Source organism: Phocoena phocoena, chromosome 2, assembly GCF_963924675.1.
Source record: "Phocoena phocoena chromosome 2, mPhoPho1.1, whole genome shotgun sequence".
NCBI classification, from domain to species: Eukaryota; Metazoa; Chordata; class Mammalia; order Artiodactyla; family Phocoenidae; genus Phocoena; species Phocoena phocoena.
This window is the reverse complement of record NC_089220.1, coordinates 24,405,878-24,423,768: the sequence shown is the minus strand read 5'-3', so window position 1 is coordinate 24,423,768 and position 17,891 is coordinate 24,405,878. Positions and strand designations below refer to the sequence as shown.

The following is a 17,891-nucleotide window of genomic DNA, read 5'->3' as shown; positions in this document are numbered from 1 at the left end:
CCTTGGCCATGGATATATGCAGCGAGTACACGTCGATGGAATGAACTGGTAAACCAAAAGAGATGGATCTGCTTGACATACCAGCACTCTTCCACTTCTAAAATTCAATGTGTCTACTCTGTTCTCTCTGGAACAATCAAATTTTAATGTTTTTATTGTTTTTAAATGACCACAGACGTTACAAGATAAAAATAGCGATTAATATTAATTATAACTCAAAAAGCATATTATCAATATGTAAAATGTAAATTTCCTTCTAGGGGCTCCCCCTCTGCCTGCTTGATCTCTGCAGTTCCTGGCGGTGGAATGCCTCCTTGCCTGGGTTTCTGAGCTCCCTCTAGTAGGGTCTGCAGAATCTTGTTGAACCTTTTAAAACAGGACTGGTACTAATTAGGCTACATGCATGGTTCTCAGGCTCAAAAAAAAATTATTTTAGGTTCAGAGCAAATACTGTACTAATTTCACATCACAACACACCCTTGCTTTGCAAAGACAAGAAATCAACCTTGTTCATTTCCTGAAAATTAAAGAAAGGGAAGGGTATAAAGGAAAGCAGAAATGCTGACAGGTGCTAGTAGTGAGAAGGCCTCTGTTAGGGCTACTTGCTTTCTTCTGAGGTTCCCCAGGTCATTAGAAACTCCTTTTCTCAGGGCAAGGACCCTTGGGAAAGCACTCTGTTGAAACTCTCCAGCTAACTTGAGCCAATATATGACGCCCTCCTTTTCAAGCCCCTGGCAGAAACTGCAAATCAATCATGACCCTCTTTTCTTTCTAAGCTCATATGCAGCCTCAGACTCTTTCTTAACACATTACTCCGGGATGTTACCAATCAAAAAAAATGGAACTAAGCATGGTGCCGGGCAGGTCATTAGGCATTGTATATACAATTGCCTCTTTTGATCTTCTTGACAACTCAAATTGATGTAATGATTCCCATCTCACACATGAAGTTTAAATAACTTATCCAAGGTCACGTAATAGATAACAAAGTTGGGATTGAAGCTCAATGCTTATGGTCTTTTTCGTGCACTACATGCCTTGCAGGGAGCCCATCCCTCAGGGATGTCAATCTGACCACTGGCCTGTTTTGGTAAAATGTTCTTACAAGATTTCTCTCCACTTAATTGTTGCTGTTTATCCTCTGGGGACCACTGCAAGGTTTCTCCAGCAAAAGACTTTGAAGCAGTCTCTGTCAACCCCAAATCCCCCATTAATGCGAAGTGTGATACTAGATGGCTGTATATGGCCGCCCTATCATGTTTATACACTCTCTTGGTTATTAGATTTACTATAACTGCATCCCCAGCAGTTATTTTGAGTCTCTAGCACCTAAGTCTGTGTCTGGCATGTAGTTAAGTGGTCGATAAATGTTAGCTATTTCAAACTGAACCAGATACAAAGTCTCACTATGGGAACTAAAAGGGTGAGGATAAAGGCTTGTGATAAATTGAAAGGCTTCCCAGCTGTTCTGAGAGCCTCAAAGCCAGCCTTTCTCAAACTGTGTTCTGTGAGATGTTACTAGGTGTTTTACAGAGGAAAAAGTGTCCAGTGTTCCAAAAACATTGGGAAAACTGCAGACTATATCCCCTCTTGGACTTCACAATGTACCTTAGTGTAGGTGTGGCTTTCTGAAGTCTTGCCATAGAGATACTTGATTACCTTGCTTTAGCTCACTGTTTTCTAAATGTATTTGACCACACTTTTTTTTTTTTTTTTTTTTTGGCAAGCAACTCCTGTTCACATCTTGCTGGGTGTTGTATTTTTATGGAATTCAGTTTGGGGTATGTTGCCCCAGTTTATAATTCTTTCTCTGAAATATGGATCTGGAGATCCTGCCCAGCAGGAGATATTGTGGACACTCAACAGTTTCCATCAGTTTTCCACACCAATTTCTTGAAATTTGCCCCCATGTCACATAGGGTGATAGATTTGGGTGGTTAGACCAGAGAAGGAAGAAATAATCAGGGAAGGATGGGTGGTGCTGTGGGAAGGAAAAGGGCTTTGGATTCAGAGAAATCTGAGTTCAAATCATCGCTACTACTTATGAGTTAAGTGGACTTGGGGATATTAACTTCTCTGAGCCTTGGTTTCCTCGTCTGTTAAGTGGGTCTACATCAGGATTAAATGAGGTCATATACATCCGACACTGCCACAGGTACCTGACACATAGGAGGCCTTCAGTAAATAGCAGGGATTATAATGAACTGTGATCCCTGTATTTCTCTTCTTTTAAAATTTCTGTTGTAATAGCATTGTGAATAGGGGCTCTACTTAATGTTTTTCATACCAGGATCTAGCATAGGGGCCAGTAAGGAATTACCGCTTGATTAATATTTCTGGAGTGAATACAGGAATGACATAGCACTTTATTGTTTACAGAATGCTTCCACATTTACAGTCTCATTTCAACCTCACTGCAACCTGGTCATGTAATTGGAGTCATTATTCCTGCTAGTTATGGGTGGGAAAGCTGAGGCTTAGAGAGGCTGTGTGAGTTGCCGAAGGTCAGAGAGCCGGTAGTAGGCTGGGAAGTCAGGGCTCAAAACCAGGGCTTCTCTAAGCAAAATGTGGTGTACAGTAGTCCCCTCTTATCTGCAGTTTTGTTTTCCATGGTTTTAATTGCCCACAGTCAACCATGGTCCAAAAAAAAAAAGGAAAATTCAGGAAATGAGCAATTTCATAAGTTTTAAATTGTGTGCATTTCTGAGTAGCATGATGAGATCTTGTGCCATCCTGCTCTGTCCCACTCGGGATCCCCACCCATCAACATCATCTGATCCTGACGTCCAACCATTGACATCACCAATGCTCCAGGATCACCCGAAGTAGATCATCTTTCTTCTGCCCTATCATCAGAGGGTCATTAGTAGCTAAATGCTACATCACAATGCCTACATCGTTCACCTCACTTCAGCTCATCATCTCACATCATCACGAGAAGGGTGAGTACAGTACAGTAAGATTTGGGGAGAAAGAGAGAGACATCACATTCAGATAACTTTATCACAATATAATTGTTCTATTTTATTACTAGTTATTATTGTTACTCTCTTACAGTGTCCATCTGCTGTGAGGACTTTTCTAAAACCCTTGTCTTGTTAGGTGGGGGCCGGCCTCATGGCTTAAGGTGGGGAGTTAGCAGTTAGCCAAAGATGCCTTTTGTTTGCAAGGCTTAAACAGCTGGATAATTTATAAATTAAACTTATCATAGGTATATATGTATAGGAAAAAACATAGTATATATAGTGCTCAGTGCTATTTGCAGTTTCAAGCGTCCCCTGGTGGGTCTTGAATGTAGTCCCCATGGATAAGGGGGAAACTACAGTATACAAACAATGGAGTATTATTCAGCCTTTAAAAGGAAAGAAATTCTGACACATGCCACAACATAGATGTGCTAAGTGAAATAAGCCGGTGACAAAAGGACAAATGCTCTATGGTTCCACTCATGTGAGGTTCCTAGAGTAGTTAAATTGCTAAAGACAGAAAGTGGAAGGGCGGTTGCCAGTGGCTGGGTGTAGAAGATATAGATAGCTGTTGTTTAATAGGTACAAGACTTTCAGTTCTGCAAGAAGAAAAGAGTTCTGGAAATGGGTGATGGTTGCACCACATTAGGAATGTACTTTATGCCACCGAACTGTGCACTTAAAAATGGCTAAGATGGTAACTTTTATGTTATGTGTATTTTACCACAATAAAAATTTTAGGAAAACAAAACAAAAACCCCAGGGCTTCTGATTCTAAGCGTGGCGCTGTTTCCCACATTCTACGACAGCGCCCCCTACAGAGGAGCAGACATAAGCCTCCTCTTCCAAGGCTCTTAGTACTGAACTGCAGAATTTGCAGAACTCACCTCCACTGAAACCCTTGCTTCTTCCAGATCGTTCTTCTAATTGGCATAAGCCCTGAGGAGTTAGTCTTTCCAGAGAGCGAGGAGTTCTTGGAAAGAGGGCAAAAACTCTGTCTCATGGAAATCGCTCAGGTGAGGAAATGTAATAATTATGATTCACCAGCCTCGATTAGCACTCCCTCAGTGCCAGACACCCTCTCAGTGCTTTTGCATACATTAGCTCCTTATAACCCTAACATCAGTCCCCATGAACTCTTTTCATCTTGCAGAACGGAAGATAAGTAGATTGTCCCCATTTTACAGGTGGGGAAGTTGAGTCTCAGGTTAGTTAACATGCATGAGCTCATATACATATTGTGTGGAAGAGCCAGGATTTTCACTCAGCTCTTCCTGCCTCTTAACCCCTGCGCTCTCTGCAGGAGACAGGGAGATTGAAAATGTCTGCATCTAGGCTGTTTTCCTAATTTGAGGATTGACTGATTTCTTTCCCCTCCTGTGATGCACTCCTCTCTTATCCTACCAGATGATGGGGCATCCTCTCATGTGGGTCAGTTTCTCCTTTGATTTCCTGGTGTTCTCTGAGGTGCAGGTGTGTACTTTTCTCCCTGTGGGTCATGCTCATTTGGGGAGGCCAACACCCATTTCTTTACCTAAGAAGTTGGCACTTGGAGCCTGTCTCCGGCAGTGTCCGTCCGCTCTGAGGACTTTTCTAAAACCCTTGTCTTGTTAGGTGGGGCCTACTGCAGGTGCCAGCCTCATGGCCTAAGGTGGGGAGTAGCAGTTAGCTAGAGATGCCTTTTGTTTGCAAGGCTGGATAGAAGGCTCAACTGGGTACTTTCCGTTTACAAGGGAGGTGTCAACAAGCCAGAAGAAACATTAATAATAACAGTTTCAGTAAGTGTTTATTGAATATTTACCCTGTGCCTGGCGTTGTACCAAGCACTTTGTATGAATCATCTCATTTGGTCCTCATAGCAGTCATTTCAATTAGGTACAGTCAGTTCTGCTATAATGCTTGTTTCGAAAATGCAAATTTGTTCCAATGCTATTGATATATTAGGGAACAATTTGAGCATAATAATTTTGCTTTTGATTGTGTGTGATTTTGCCCATGAGAAGCTCTAGGTGAAGGCAGAAAACTGCAGCCAGATAAACCAAACTGTGTAGGAATGCACAAAGCGCACACACCTGAACACGTGCCAGCTACTTCAGTTACCAGGCATGTTATGAGCCACACCTATCAGCATCTGGTGTTATAACTTCCGGTCCAATTTCAGATGACCCTTCTTTCATTACTTCAAAGCAACTTGCAAGTTTCCCACTTCCACAAGCAACTTCAGGTCTTTTTCAAGTGCTATACTTACTGTATCATTTATGCATTCCTCAACCATTAACACGTGTAAAACGGGTTCCTATCTTTCATTATGTGTCACTGATGAAGTTTTGGGGTACTGTGCCCCAATCCTATTTTCCCTGTAACCCCTGTGGTTTCTACTACGGGATTTTGCATAGCACATTGAGTTTTAGGGATGCGTGGGTGCTTCTAGCTGAATTGACTCCACTGCCATTATTCCCATGCGGCTGAAGAGGAAGGTAAAGTAAGAAACTGAACAAAAATATTTTTAATAACAAATAGCGAAGACAGGATTTAAAGCCCAGATTGCTTTACCCACCGTCTGTGCTCAGAACCTCTAAAGAATTAAAAAAAAAAAAAAAAATCACGAAGAACAAAGCCCACTGTCTGCACTGATCTCTGACTGTATCTGTAACAAGTAGATTCCCTCTTCTCCCAACTGTCAGTCAAGCTCAGGCTCCTCAAGCCACAGCCACTACAAGTGTGTTGTAGCCCCTAAAGTGTTCGGGAGCAGCGGAGACCTGGCCCACAGGAGTGCCATCCTCGTTCCTTCCTGTTTTTCATCCTGCCCCTCTCCCCGCCGCTGCCTTCCCAGGCAGCCTGGCACCTGACACAGCAGCTACCCCTCCGCTCCATCTTGCAATCTGGAGTTATTAGCATCAAAGAACAAAAGCAAACAGCACCAGGGCTTGGGAGGGCTCAGTCTTCTACAAAGGCGGATAAATGGGCTCTGTGTCGGGGATGAAGCTAACACCACCTGGCCTTTTGTGGAAAGACAGCTCTTCCTGTGTTTGAAGAGCTCAGATACTGAGAGCCAGAAAAAGCCCCAGAATGCAGGAAACCCAGCCTCTTTGCTGCTGGAAGTTTGCTTTAGCTCTCAACTAAAAAAAAAAAATACTGTTTCTGTATATTTGTTCCTGAAGTAGAAGGAAGAATCTTATGCTCATTTTCTTCAGGGACAAGAAAGGATAGACTGTTGGGGAGATGCAGTCTTTGCCTTTTTAATTTTTTTTCTCCTAATGTTAAGTCAGGTGTAATCCTGAGTTGAAAACCTGCCCGATGTTTGTGGGCCTGGGATAAGAATACACATGGAGGCTAGGGGTCAGCCTCCCTTCTCTCCAGTTGCAGCACCACAGATATCCTTGTGCACATTTTTGTGGGTGCCCCAGCTTGGAGAAGTCAGCAGCTCCTGCAAATAGCTTCCCTTTGGCCATTTCTTGACACAAGAGTACACACATCAGTGGGTCGGTCTGCTTTGGGGAGAAGGGACACAGGGAAGAGGCCCACATGGATTTGGGGCAGTTTGGGCAAGGAATTCAGAGTACCTGAGTGTCCTCGGGGTTAGTGGCAGGTGTTGCTGGTGCTGGGTGGGAAAATCCAGCTGGCCCTGTGGACTGCTCAGTTCATGTGGTGGGATGTGGCTTCAGAAGGGCCAGAGCAGGCTTCTCTAAAGTGTACAGCCCAGGCAGGAACTCCAGTTGTCCAGACTTATGGTCACACTGCATTTGGCCGCCTCCTTCTGCCTGGGCTATGCCTTTTTCTCACTCCTACGAGATGCCCAGTATTCGTATCCCTAATTTATAGCTTGATGGGTCAGATGGTGCCTATCCTGGTTTACTCTTTTATTCAGAAATATAGGTTGACCCTTATCTGATGTGCTACGCTGAATATAAGATGTGTTAGTAATGACAGAGCCTCTTCACTGGGTCTTAACTTCATTATCTGTAAAATGGGATGAATAATGTTCCTACCTGTTAGGGTTGTGGTGAGAATTAAATGAGAAGATGTATATTAAGCACTTAGGCCAGTGCCCAGCACACAGAGAATCCTCAATAAATGTGAGCTTTATTATGATTAGTATTGCTTTGCGCCAGGGACGTAGAGGCATTACCCCATTTTATCCCCAAATTCATCCTCTGGTATGTGATGATGGACACAGTAATTGGCTCTGGAACAGACATGTGACCTAAGCCAAACCAATGAGAGCCTTCCCAGGGAATTTACTGGAATTACCAGGAAATAGGCTGCTCTCTTTTCTCTAGAGCTGCCAGATTCCATCTTTGTTACCATATGGAGACAACTCACCTGATAATGAGGCCAACGCTGAAGAAAACAGGGTTCATGATCGAGTAAGGGCATTAAGACAGACCCAGAGTCCAATCCCAGGTCTGCCTTTCTGTCCATAGGCACAGACCTTAACTTCTCTGAGCCTCAATTTTCTCATGTGTAAATGGAGACACCAATAACATCTATATCAGTGAGTTGTATCAACTGAGATGATCTGGTCACTATTCAATGCATATTGCTGAGCACATCTTGTAGGCCAGCTCCTCCTTAAACACTGGGGATACAAGCAGTGAATGAAACAGGTAGTACTGCTCTCATGAAGCTTATATTCCAAGGGAGATTTAAACAATAAAAACAGACCCATCCTATAATGTCAGATAGTGGTTAGTGCCATAAAGAAAGGAAAAGCCGGGTCAATGGTAGAGGAGGGTCCCTATTTTAGAGAAGGTGGTTAGAGAAAAATCTTTCTAAGAAGGAACATTTGAATGGATACCTGAAGAAAGTGAGGACCAGTCTTACATCTGTCTGACAAAGACTGTTCTGGCAGGCAGGGGAATAGCAAATGCACGGGCTCTAGGCAGCACCTGCTCCATTCGTGTTAGTTCCTTCTGCTGTTTGACAGGAGGGCTGAGGACTGGCCCATATAAACTGGCACCCTCCCTCTCCTGTCTTCCAAGCTCTGGCACTCACACTGACCTCGGTGGATGGCAGGTGCTTGAGACACTGTTGGGGGTGGGACCCTGATGAAAAGGAGTTCTGATCCAGGCTGGGGCCACCTCTGTTAGGAGTGCCATGCTCAAACCAGGGATGGGAAAGCCACAAGAGAGGAAAAGGATTTGAAAGCCACTGCCACCCTTCACCCACTCTCTTTGGCATCACAACCAGGGAAGAAGTAAATTAGGGCAGTCCCACCTCTACTCAGTGCCCCACGGACGCTTACTGCGTATTCAACAGTAATTTCAGCCACAAGTGAGTATGCTCAGCGTGGTTATTTTAAAGTTCAAGGGAAACAATTTCCTGCAATTTGGGGAGATGCGGTTCTTCTAACCAGGTGGGGGAAAGAAAGGACCCTCCATCTGCTGCTGTTGCAGAATATGGCTCAACTCGGGGAGCCCTCCCACCTCACCTCTCACTTGGGCTAGATCATTTCAAGAGGCAGAAGTCCAAGATTCCCCCACTTGCTACTTTTATACCTCCAAACACCCACCCCACGTCCTGGAGGAGCTTTGGGGAGCATGGGGCAGGCTGTACAGCCAGGCTCCTGGAGGCGACATGCAGCCAAACCTTCTGGGACCCCACCTGGTGAACTCTGCCTTGGGTCTGACCTATTTTCTAGGAGAGAAAATAGAATATAGATTTAAAGGCAGTGGCGCTCTGGAAAACTACAGGCCTAGCAGTGTGAGAAAATAAAACAGCAGGGGGGAGCTGAGGAAGTGTTGGCACAGAGAGGATGCCAACTCCCCTGGATCAATCTCATCTGGTTGGCAACTGCCTTTTCGTTGGCAATTTGCGCCCACTTTTTATCTATCAAAAAATTGATACGCACATATATATATGTGTGTGTGTATATCTCTCTCTCTCTCTCTCTCTATATATATATATATATATATATATCTCCTCTGATCCGTCCTAGGGCCCAGTGTTGTTGCCTCATACACAGACTCCAGACTGTGTACCAGCAGCAATGACAGCCTGAAGTGCTCTGGGGATGACCACCTTGGAAGTGGGGAGGCAGCAAGGCATGGAGTTAGAAACCCCCGGCTGCATCCTAAGTCAGACTTCCTTGCTGTATAACCACAAGAAAGGTTGCTTTTCTAAAAAATACCCTTGCCCTCCCATATATGAAGGTAATAAAATTACCAGCTAACATTAACTGAGGGCTTTCTAGATGCTAGGCACTGTTCTGAGCTCCTCCTAAAAACCCTAGGAGGTAGGAACTATTAACACACCCATTTTACAGATAAGGAGACTGAAGCACAGAAAACTTAGGTGACTGGCACAAAGTCCATGCAGCCTGAAGAGCCAGAGCCTGAATGCCAGTAATCCAGCTGTGGACCCCCCTTTCTCTGCGTTAATCCCTATGACTTGGCCTGCAGGACATATGTACCCTTGGAGCCAGGGTGAGGGTGGGGGTCATCTTTACCAAACCACAGGGATTAAGGGTGGGAAAGGAGATTCCCCAGAAGACAATTGGGACTCGATACAAAAAGAGGGGGGAAACGCTGCTGGACGCACAATATACCAGATGGGTACTGTGGAGCTTCCGATCGCCCCCTATTCTGCTGTCCCACTGCCATACCCCAGCCTTTGCCATTTCATTCTGTTGGTCAGAATTGAGTGCAGAGATTCAGGTCACTCACTGCTTCTTGGAACAGGTGATTGGAACAGGACATGAATGCTTAGAACTGCCTCTGGTTTGGTGCCACAATCAGGAACTGAGCTTGGACACTGACACCTCAGCTAAAGAGGGTTTTTCGTGGTGGTCTGTTGCCCCTCTTTGGCAAGAGGAGATACTGTATTTTTTATATGCAGGACTAGAACTGGGCTGTATTAAGGCTTCAGGAGGGAAAACAAAAGAAATAAGAATGGAATTTTTTTGCCCCCTACTTCTGCTCACCTAGAATTTTTGAACTCCCCTTTGCCCCAATTCTCGCTGAGGAGTGGGAGGGAGGAGAGAGACCCAGAAGGAGGGGAGGGCTGGAGCAACGTCTTCGTCACAAGCAGAAAAGTTGAACCCAAATCACCAAACGAAATACAACTTAATTCCTGTTGTCAGACTTCCCTGGTGGTGCAGTGGTTAGGAATCCACCTGCCAATGCAGGGGGACACAGGTTCGATCCCTGGTCTGGGAAGATCCCACATGCCGCGGAGCAACTAAGCCTGTGCGCCACAACTACTGAGTCTGTGCTCTAGAGCCTGTGAGCCACAACTACTGAGCCCGCGAGCCTAGAGCTTGTGCTGCGCAACAAGAGAAGCCACCGCAGCGAGAAGCCCGCGCACCGCAACGAAGAGTAGCCCCCACTCGCCGCGACTAGAGAAAGCCCGCGTGCAGCAACGAAGACCCAACGCAGCCAAAAATAAATTAATTAATTAAAAAAAAATTTCCTGTGGTCTCTTGGTGTTTTCAGGGAACCATCTGGTCAACATATTTGGTTAATTCTGTCCGAGGTAATTCAAAATGGTAACAATCAGCGCAGCTAACGTTTATGCAGTGTTTGCCTTGTACTGAGTTAAGTGATTTACAAGTATTTAATCTCATTTAATTATCATAACACTATCATGAGGGAAGCTGTGTTATCTTCCCATCTTATAGCTGAAGGAAACAATCAAATTCACTGATTAACTCAAGGTCATCAAGCAGGTCAGGATTTGAACCTGGATTATCTGTCTCCATAATTTAGGATTGTAAATACAGTGCCCAACTTAGTGTCAGAAGAACTTTGGGGTTCCAAGGTGTCCTATCTCCCTTGGGTCTTGGTGCCCACGAAGAGTGCGTTTCTATGAACAACAGTGTTGACACTTTCACCACTGAACTCCACCATGTGTAAATAGTTTGATACCCTGCTTAATGAAGGGGTATTTTTACGACCACTATTCTAGGCAGTCCATCAGTCACGGTTAATGACTCTGCTTTGTTATTTACACAGCGTGTTTTGCCTTTCCACCTCTTCTGTTTTGCCTCTTTTCTTCCTCCATGCTGCTACTCCACCCCTAAATCTAACAACTCACCAGAAAACCTGGAAGTGGGTGTGGCTGAGGAATGATTCAGAGCTCTCTGTAAGTCTCATTGAGCAAATACAGCTTCCAGGGAATGCAGGGTGTGGGCTGGAGAAATGCCCGGCTGTTGCCGCAGGTTAAGTCAGCGCCTGGATTCTGTTGGGGCAAGAGCCCTAAGGAACTCGCTGGAGCTCTGCAAATCTGATTGCTGTAGATTAGAAGCACATAGGGTAACTGGGAGGCTCTCACCACTTCCTCATGGCTTCAGGTGCTCACTTGAGCTTGCAAACTGAATTCCGGTCCCATATGCCCTGGAGGGACCTGGGTTTCGGTTGAATGAACATTGAATTGGGTGGGATTCAAGAGATCCAGGGTCTTTTCTAGGATCCCTTCCCTCAACTAGCTGTGTGACCTTGGACAAGTCTCTCAACCTTTATTCATCCTCCATCTTAGCAAAAAAGAATTGAACTAGATAATGTCTACGGATGTCCCAGACCCACCATTCAGTGATTCTAAGGGAGTCACCCAGGATGGCCTGGATGGCCAGTGGTTTCGTGAAGTAACCCCATTCCTTTTCCTAAGCTGTAGTATATCCTACCAGGTCAGGTCTAGGGATTTTAACAATGCTTTGGGCTGCTCTTGGTTGGGCTTCCCCAGCATAATTCTATTTTACATTTGAGGGGAGGAGGAGGAGATTGTATTCATGGAGATGAGGGGAGCAGACCGTTCTTCACTTTTTGAAAATTCATTGGATTAAGTCAGATGTCGACCTTCCCAAGGCTGGATGTTTATTTGCAGTTGTCAGAAGAGGTTTCCAATGGCAATTTCTGTCATTAATGATGGTGTGAAATGCAAGGAGAAAAATTAGGAGAGGCAGAATTTCAACTTGTGTGGCAAGTGATCTACTCACACACAATCTCATGCACACGCACTGCTGTCTGTGATGAAGAATGGTCACTGGGAATACTGGGGAGGGAGGGAATTATAAATGCTTTGTGATCTTGTGTCCTCCAGTCTTATGAAGTGAATAACGCTGCAACTTGCTCTTAATTCGTATGCCTTTTCCTTTGTTCCTCAAGGGAATGGTTTATTATTATCTTTTCTCTCTGTGGGGAAACCTTGCTTGACTTCATGTCCAGTGTTCTGTAACTGGAGGGGAGGAGGATTTGCTTGGGTGTTGGATTGCAGAAATCAACCAGAATATTTTAACCAATATTCTTGCAGGATTCCAGTCTGCTTAGCTCTTTGGAGCCCTATCTGATTCCAGGATGATGTCTTTTCCGGACAGATGTGAAGCTCACCTCTCTTGCTACATGCACAGTGAAAAGGGAGCTTGGCCCCTCGGCTTGCATGGGTGGTTTTTGGGTGACGGTAGAACTAAGTGCTCACAGTCTGAGCATATGTGGAGTCTTGCATGAACTTGGTAGCCATGCAAGGACACAGTGTATTGTGTGTGTGTGCTGCTAACACTCTTCTTCCCTTTTCTCCCTCTTTCTCTCCTCTCCCTTTCCCTCCCTTTGAAAATGCTGCCACAGATGTCAGTCAAGGTCCAGGTGAGTCTTTGTGTTTGTACAGCTGCTGTGGAAATTTCCCCTCTGCCAGACTGTGCATGGTTTGCCTCTGAGGGAGACCTTTTCCTAGGGATTCTAAACAGAACAAAAATCTAAGTACATTGCATTTTCATTGATTTAGGTTTATAAGAAATGCCTTGAATTGAAGGATTTGAATTGGCTTTGAAGAACCATATTAAAATCAAAGGAATGTGGTTCCCATGCTTATACAATTACTTTCTTCTGATTAATATTTCTGGGTGAATAAAAGAAGTGGAAATTGTGCAATTTTGGAAACTATTTTTAAGAGATTTTCTTAGAATATGTATTCTCCAATTTAATAAGCATTTTTGCCTTGTCTTCATAAATCTGCTTATCTTCTATAGCTTCATGTGGTTGAAAGTTGAAGATATGATATACTTAGCATGGAAAATATGATGTGGGTAAAAGAAGGTTTCTTTCTTTATATTCTAAGAAATGACTTTACTTTTCCACAGTGGAATTAGCCATATTTTTTTTCTAATGCTTATAATAACTAATACACGTTCACTGTTAGAAAGAAAGAAAGAAAGAAAAGAAAAAGAAAGAGGAATGGTTTTTGTCAGTAGACAAATAGATACTCATCCAGAGTCCTAACTGTAAGCAATGTGTGTGTGTAGACACATGTATGTGTACACACATACACATAGATGCATGTGAGAGGAATAACCATTTATAGATAAGAAGTGTCAGGTGATATAGAATGGTTGGAAACCATTCTAAACTGTCTAGAACTTTGGGTTAAGAGTAACCCTACCAAATAAGAAGGGGATATCATCTTTCTAAGGTATTTTCACATATATTTTCTTATTTACTTTTTTTTTTTTAACATCTTTATTGGGGTATAATTGCTTTACAATGGTGTGTTAGTTTCTGCTTTATAACAAAGTGAATCACTTATACATATACATATGTTCCCATATTATTTAGTCTTTTTAACATTTAATTCTTACAGCATCAATACAGGATAGGTATTGTTATGTACATTTTGTTTATTTAAACTTTTTATTTTATATTGGAGTGTAGCCAATTGACAATGTTGTGATAGTTTCAGGTACACAGCAAAGGGACTCAGCCATAAATATACATGTATCCATTCTCCCCCAAACTCCCCTCCCATCCAGGCTGCCACACAGCATTGAGCAGAGTTCCCTGTGCTATACAGTAGGTCCTTGCTGGTTATCCATTTTAACTATAGCAGTGTGTACATGTCGATGTTATATACATTTTAACGTGAAGGAAATTTAGGGCCTTACAGATTAAGCAGTTTGTGCAGGTCATAGGGCTTGTCAGCTCATTGGAATTTGAACTTGGGGCTTTCAGACTCCAAAGCCCGTGCATACTGCATTGGAACATGCTGGGTCCCATCCCAGAATTTCTTCACTTGAAGATCTCGTATTTCCTAATGGGACTATTGTTTATTTTTGCGCAGAGGTAATGTGACTTTTTCTTTATTAGTAGCACCCCTTCCAAATGAATTTATCCTTTATCGCTTTTGAATATGTAAAAGAATCAGCCAGACTTAAGTAGGGTTTCTGATCATTGATCTATATGGAATATTACACAACACAAAAGGCTAATACTGTTATCCCTACCAAATACACAGGGTTTCCCTGCCTCTGTTTCTTCTGCCTACCCCGCACCTTTGAAAAAACTGGTGTTTGAACCAAAGCACAGGACAGCATTTTCTAGGAAGATATCATTAAATTTATTCTATTTAATAATATTTTAGTTCAGTCACTCACTCAGCAAATATTTATTTATCGAGAACCTACAATGTACCAGGCACTGTTCTAGGTACTAGGGATAAAACAGTGAACAAAACAGGAGACGACCCCTGTCCTCATGGATCTTTTATTATAGACAGGGGAAGACAAGGAACTAAAAGAATATATGTATCTTTATATATATCTATATATAGATAAATATACACACATATATACAAACATATATACATCTTATATATGTAAGTATATAATAACATGTCTGTTGTGTCAGGTGGTGGGTAATAAGTGCTGTGGAGAAAAGTGAAGCAGGTAAAAATGAAGTTGCTAATTTAAAGAGGGTGGTCCAGGAAGGTCTCTCTGCTAAGCTGATGTTTTCTAGGATACTTCAAGTGAGGGAGTGAGCCCAACATCAAAAATTTTGTTTGTGAAAGTGCCACTTGGCTTAACCTCTTCTCTTCCTGGTTCACGGCAGAGATGACCCAGGGTCTCCACTTAGACTTGTGTGTATTGTGTCCTGCATAGCGGCTGCCAGCTCAGGGAATGCATGGAGGCCAAAATCCAATCTGTGCTTTGCCACGCCTGCACCCAGGGGCAGGCCTCTAACCTGGGGGCACCTTTTCCTAATTCTCACAAAGGTGCCCTACTGGTCCTGGTGGGGTGAAACGCTAAGGACCCATAGGCTCCCCTGCATCTCTTCAAAGGGATGGAGGTCAGTGGGGTGACCCTACCTTAGAAATAGCAACTATCACTAGCACAGCACTGCACTATCTCAGTTTCATGGCCATTATCTCATTTTGTTCTCTTAATAATCCTCTGAGGTACATTGCCTGAGCCCCATTTTTCTGTTGAGGAAGTTGAGGTCAGGAGATTAAGTGCTGTGCTGAGGTCACCCAGCACCTGAGTAGCAGGACCAAGTGGGGATTGCAGCCTGATTTTGAACCTTGCACCCTCCATTCTGCCCTTGAGGTGTCAAGAGCTGATTGCCAATCTTGTCACCCGTTGACCGTTGCTTTTTTTTTGTGGGTTCTGAGCCTGAAGCAAATCACAGGTCCAGAAACTTCGCTTGTGGCCCCAGCCGTAGCAGGAGGCAGCCTGAGCTGCCCGGCCCTGGCTGAGGTCAGCGGGCGGCCTCCCGTTCTCCGAGCCCCTGGCCAGGCAATCTGGAGCCAGCAGTGCTGTGGCTCCGAAACAGGAGGCCTTTAGTGGTTCTCTGTTGTTTTTTTTTCCTTCCGCTCAGGAAGACAAATTGGGGATTTTATGAGCTAATGTAACTATTTACCCAGGGGCCGCTGGAATACTATAAAGTGACGATTGATTAATTGATAAATTTTACATGTTGAGGAGATTGCTGAGAAGTAACCCTACTATAAAATGCAGTTGGAGATGGCGCCTGGCAGGCAACACCTTTCCCAAGGTCCAGGAGATGAGCTGGGGACTCAGAAAGAGTGTCCTGGTAGGAGAAAAGGGGCAAGCGGTATTTCGATGGACTTCTGTGTGGGAAAACCCACAGCCCGTCCTCCTAGTCCTTGGGAAGGAGGTTCAGGATAATAAAATGGCAAGGGGGCTTCCCTGGTGGCACAGTGGTTGAAGAGTCTGCCTACCGATGCAGGGGACACGGGTTCGTGCCCCGGTCTGGGAAGATCCCACATGCCGTGGAGAGGCTGGGCCCGTGAGCCATGGCCGCTGAGCCTGCGCGTCCGGAGCCTGTGCTCCGCAACGGCAGAGGCCGCAATAGTGAGAGGCCCGCGTACCGCAAAAAAAAAAAAAAAAAAAAGTGGCAAGAGGCATTTGTGGCCTGCTGGCCTGAAGGAGGTGAGAGACCCTCGGCTCTGATGCCTCCCATGCATTCCCTTATCTTCACATCAGCCCCTCCAGGTAAGCGTTGTCATCCTCGCTCCAAAAGAGAGGTTCACGGTCGCCAGCTGCCAGCGCAAACCAGGATCGCAGATGGCTGTGCCTCCAAAGCCTGTGCCTTTTTCTTCAAAACCCTGGCATTTCCAAGGCAGAGCTGTGGGCCAGGGGTACATCTTGTCTGTGTCTGCATTCCCAACTCTGCACAGTGCATGGCACCATAGTAGGACCTCAGAAGTACTTCTTGAGCTGAAAGTGTGGCCACAAGCACCAGGGGCAGTGTGGGTCTGTAGGGTCCCAAGACACGTTGGAGCTCAAAGGGTATCCTGTCTAAGGATTGTAACTCTTAACTTTTCAGAGGAGGAAATGGAGGCCCAGGGAGGGGAGGGGCATCTCCAAGGCCATGTAACCCATTTGTGGCCCTGAAGGGATGACTTATCCCATGCTCCTGGCCATTAGGATCTGCCCTTGGGCTGCCTGTGGAGCAGGAGTGGGCAGTCCCAGCCCTGCCAAACTGTTTGCCCTCAGTCGTCTCCCCCCCCCCACCCCCGATGTGTTCTAGAACTCTCTGCCAAAGGGAGAGGAAGTGCTTTGGAGGTGAGGAAGAGGATGGGGTAGAGGAGGATCTCAGAGGCAGGGAACAGGGCTGGGGCCTGTGCTTGTGAGACCCCTCTCAACCTCTCCCCCAGAGACTCTCTCCCCAGCCGTGGGCTGGGGTGCTGTTTACGGTGCTCCAATAACAGTTTCTCTCCTCGGAAGGGATAATTTCTCAGGCTCTGCCTGCTGATTAGAGCTGGAATTTAAATGAAAAGCTGTGACCTTGTGGAAGTGCCCTAGTTATTCAGAGGCCTGATGAGGAAGTAGGCCTCTTGCTTCGGTCCACCGGAACCCTGGCAGGCGTGGGAGGAGGGGCTCCTGTCTGCCGGGGCCCAGAGGGGGCCTTGGTCCACGGTTGCTAGAAGCAGCTGACAGCCTTTGCTTGAGCCTCCCTCTGCCTGCTCTTGATCTCTGCCCCTTGTTGTCTTCCTCCTCCAGTTTAAGTCATCTCAGTGCTCTCCTTGGAGAGGGGACCTGCTGATTTGTCCTGAGCCCTGCTATGTCTCCAGGGAGTCCCTCGTCCAGCCTGAGGGACACCGTTCTTCACCCGAAGCCAGGAGGCAGTGCCTGACACACTGCCTTGTGTTTATGGACACGGAGGGTTTGCTCTTGAAGCTTGCTGCTGGGAGAGGGGATCTGACCCACAGAACTAGCAGCATCAGCCTTGCCCAGGAGCCCGTTAGAAAGGCAGGATCTCAGGCATCACCCCAGACCTGTGGAGTCAGAACCTGCAAAGACCAAGAGCCCAAGGGGTCTGCCCATTAAAGCTGGAGACACACTGACCCAAAATTCCCTGTCTCTTTGGGGCCCACAGGGCCGTGTTTACTGAGGAAGGTGCATTCCACCTTGCTAAAGCCCTGTTCCTCATCTCTTCTGCTGGGCACAGAGTGAAATATCCACTTTCTGGGTTGATAGGAGCTAAGAGGAAGAATGAGATTAAGGAAAGGGAAGGGAATGAACACTTAGCAACCACTTGGTCTGTGCAGGTCTCTGTTCAGGCACTTCCTATCTATGTGAGGCAAGGTAGCTGCCAGCTTTCACACGGCCTTCAAGCTAAGGTTGATTTTTCACTTTTTAAATAGTTGAAAGCAATCAAAAGAAGAATAATTAGTGATGCAGGAATTTTATGAAATTCAGAT

General features: G+C 45.2%; 1 protein-coding gene across 4 annotated transcripts in view; it reads left to right on the top strand.

The window, feature by feature from the left end:
• Positions 1 to 17,891, top strand: part of NRXN3 (neurexin 3) — a 1,619,945-nt gene that overhangs the window by 22,631 nt on the left and 1,579,423 nt on the right. For all 4 annotated transcript variants that reach the window (XM_065871334.1, XM_065871333.1, XM_065871337.1 and 1 more), the window contains exon 2: positions 12,524 to 12,541. In XM_065871334.1, coding sequence (XP_065727406.1) covers positions 12,524 to 12,541 — 18 coding nt within the window. The remainder of the gene's footprint in view (positions 1 to 12,523; positions 12,542 to 17,891) is intronic.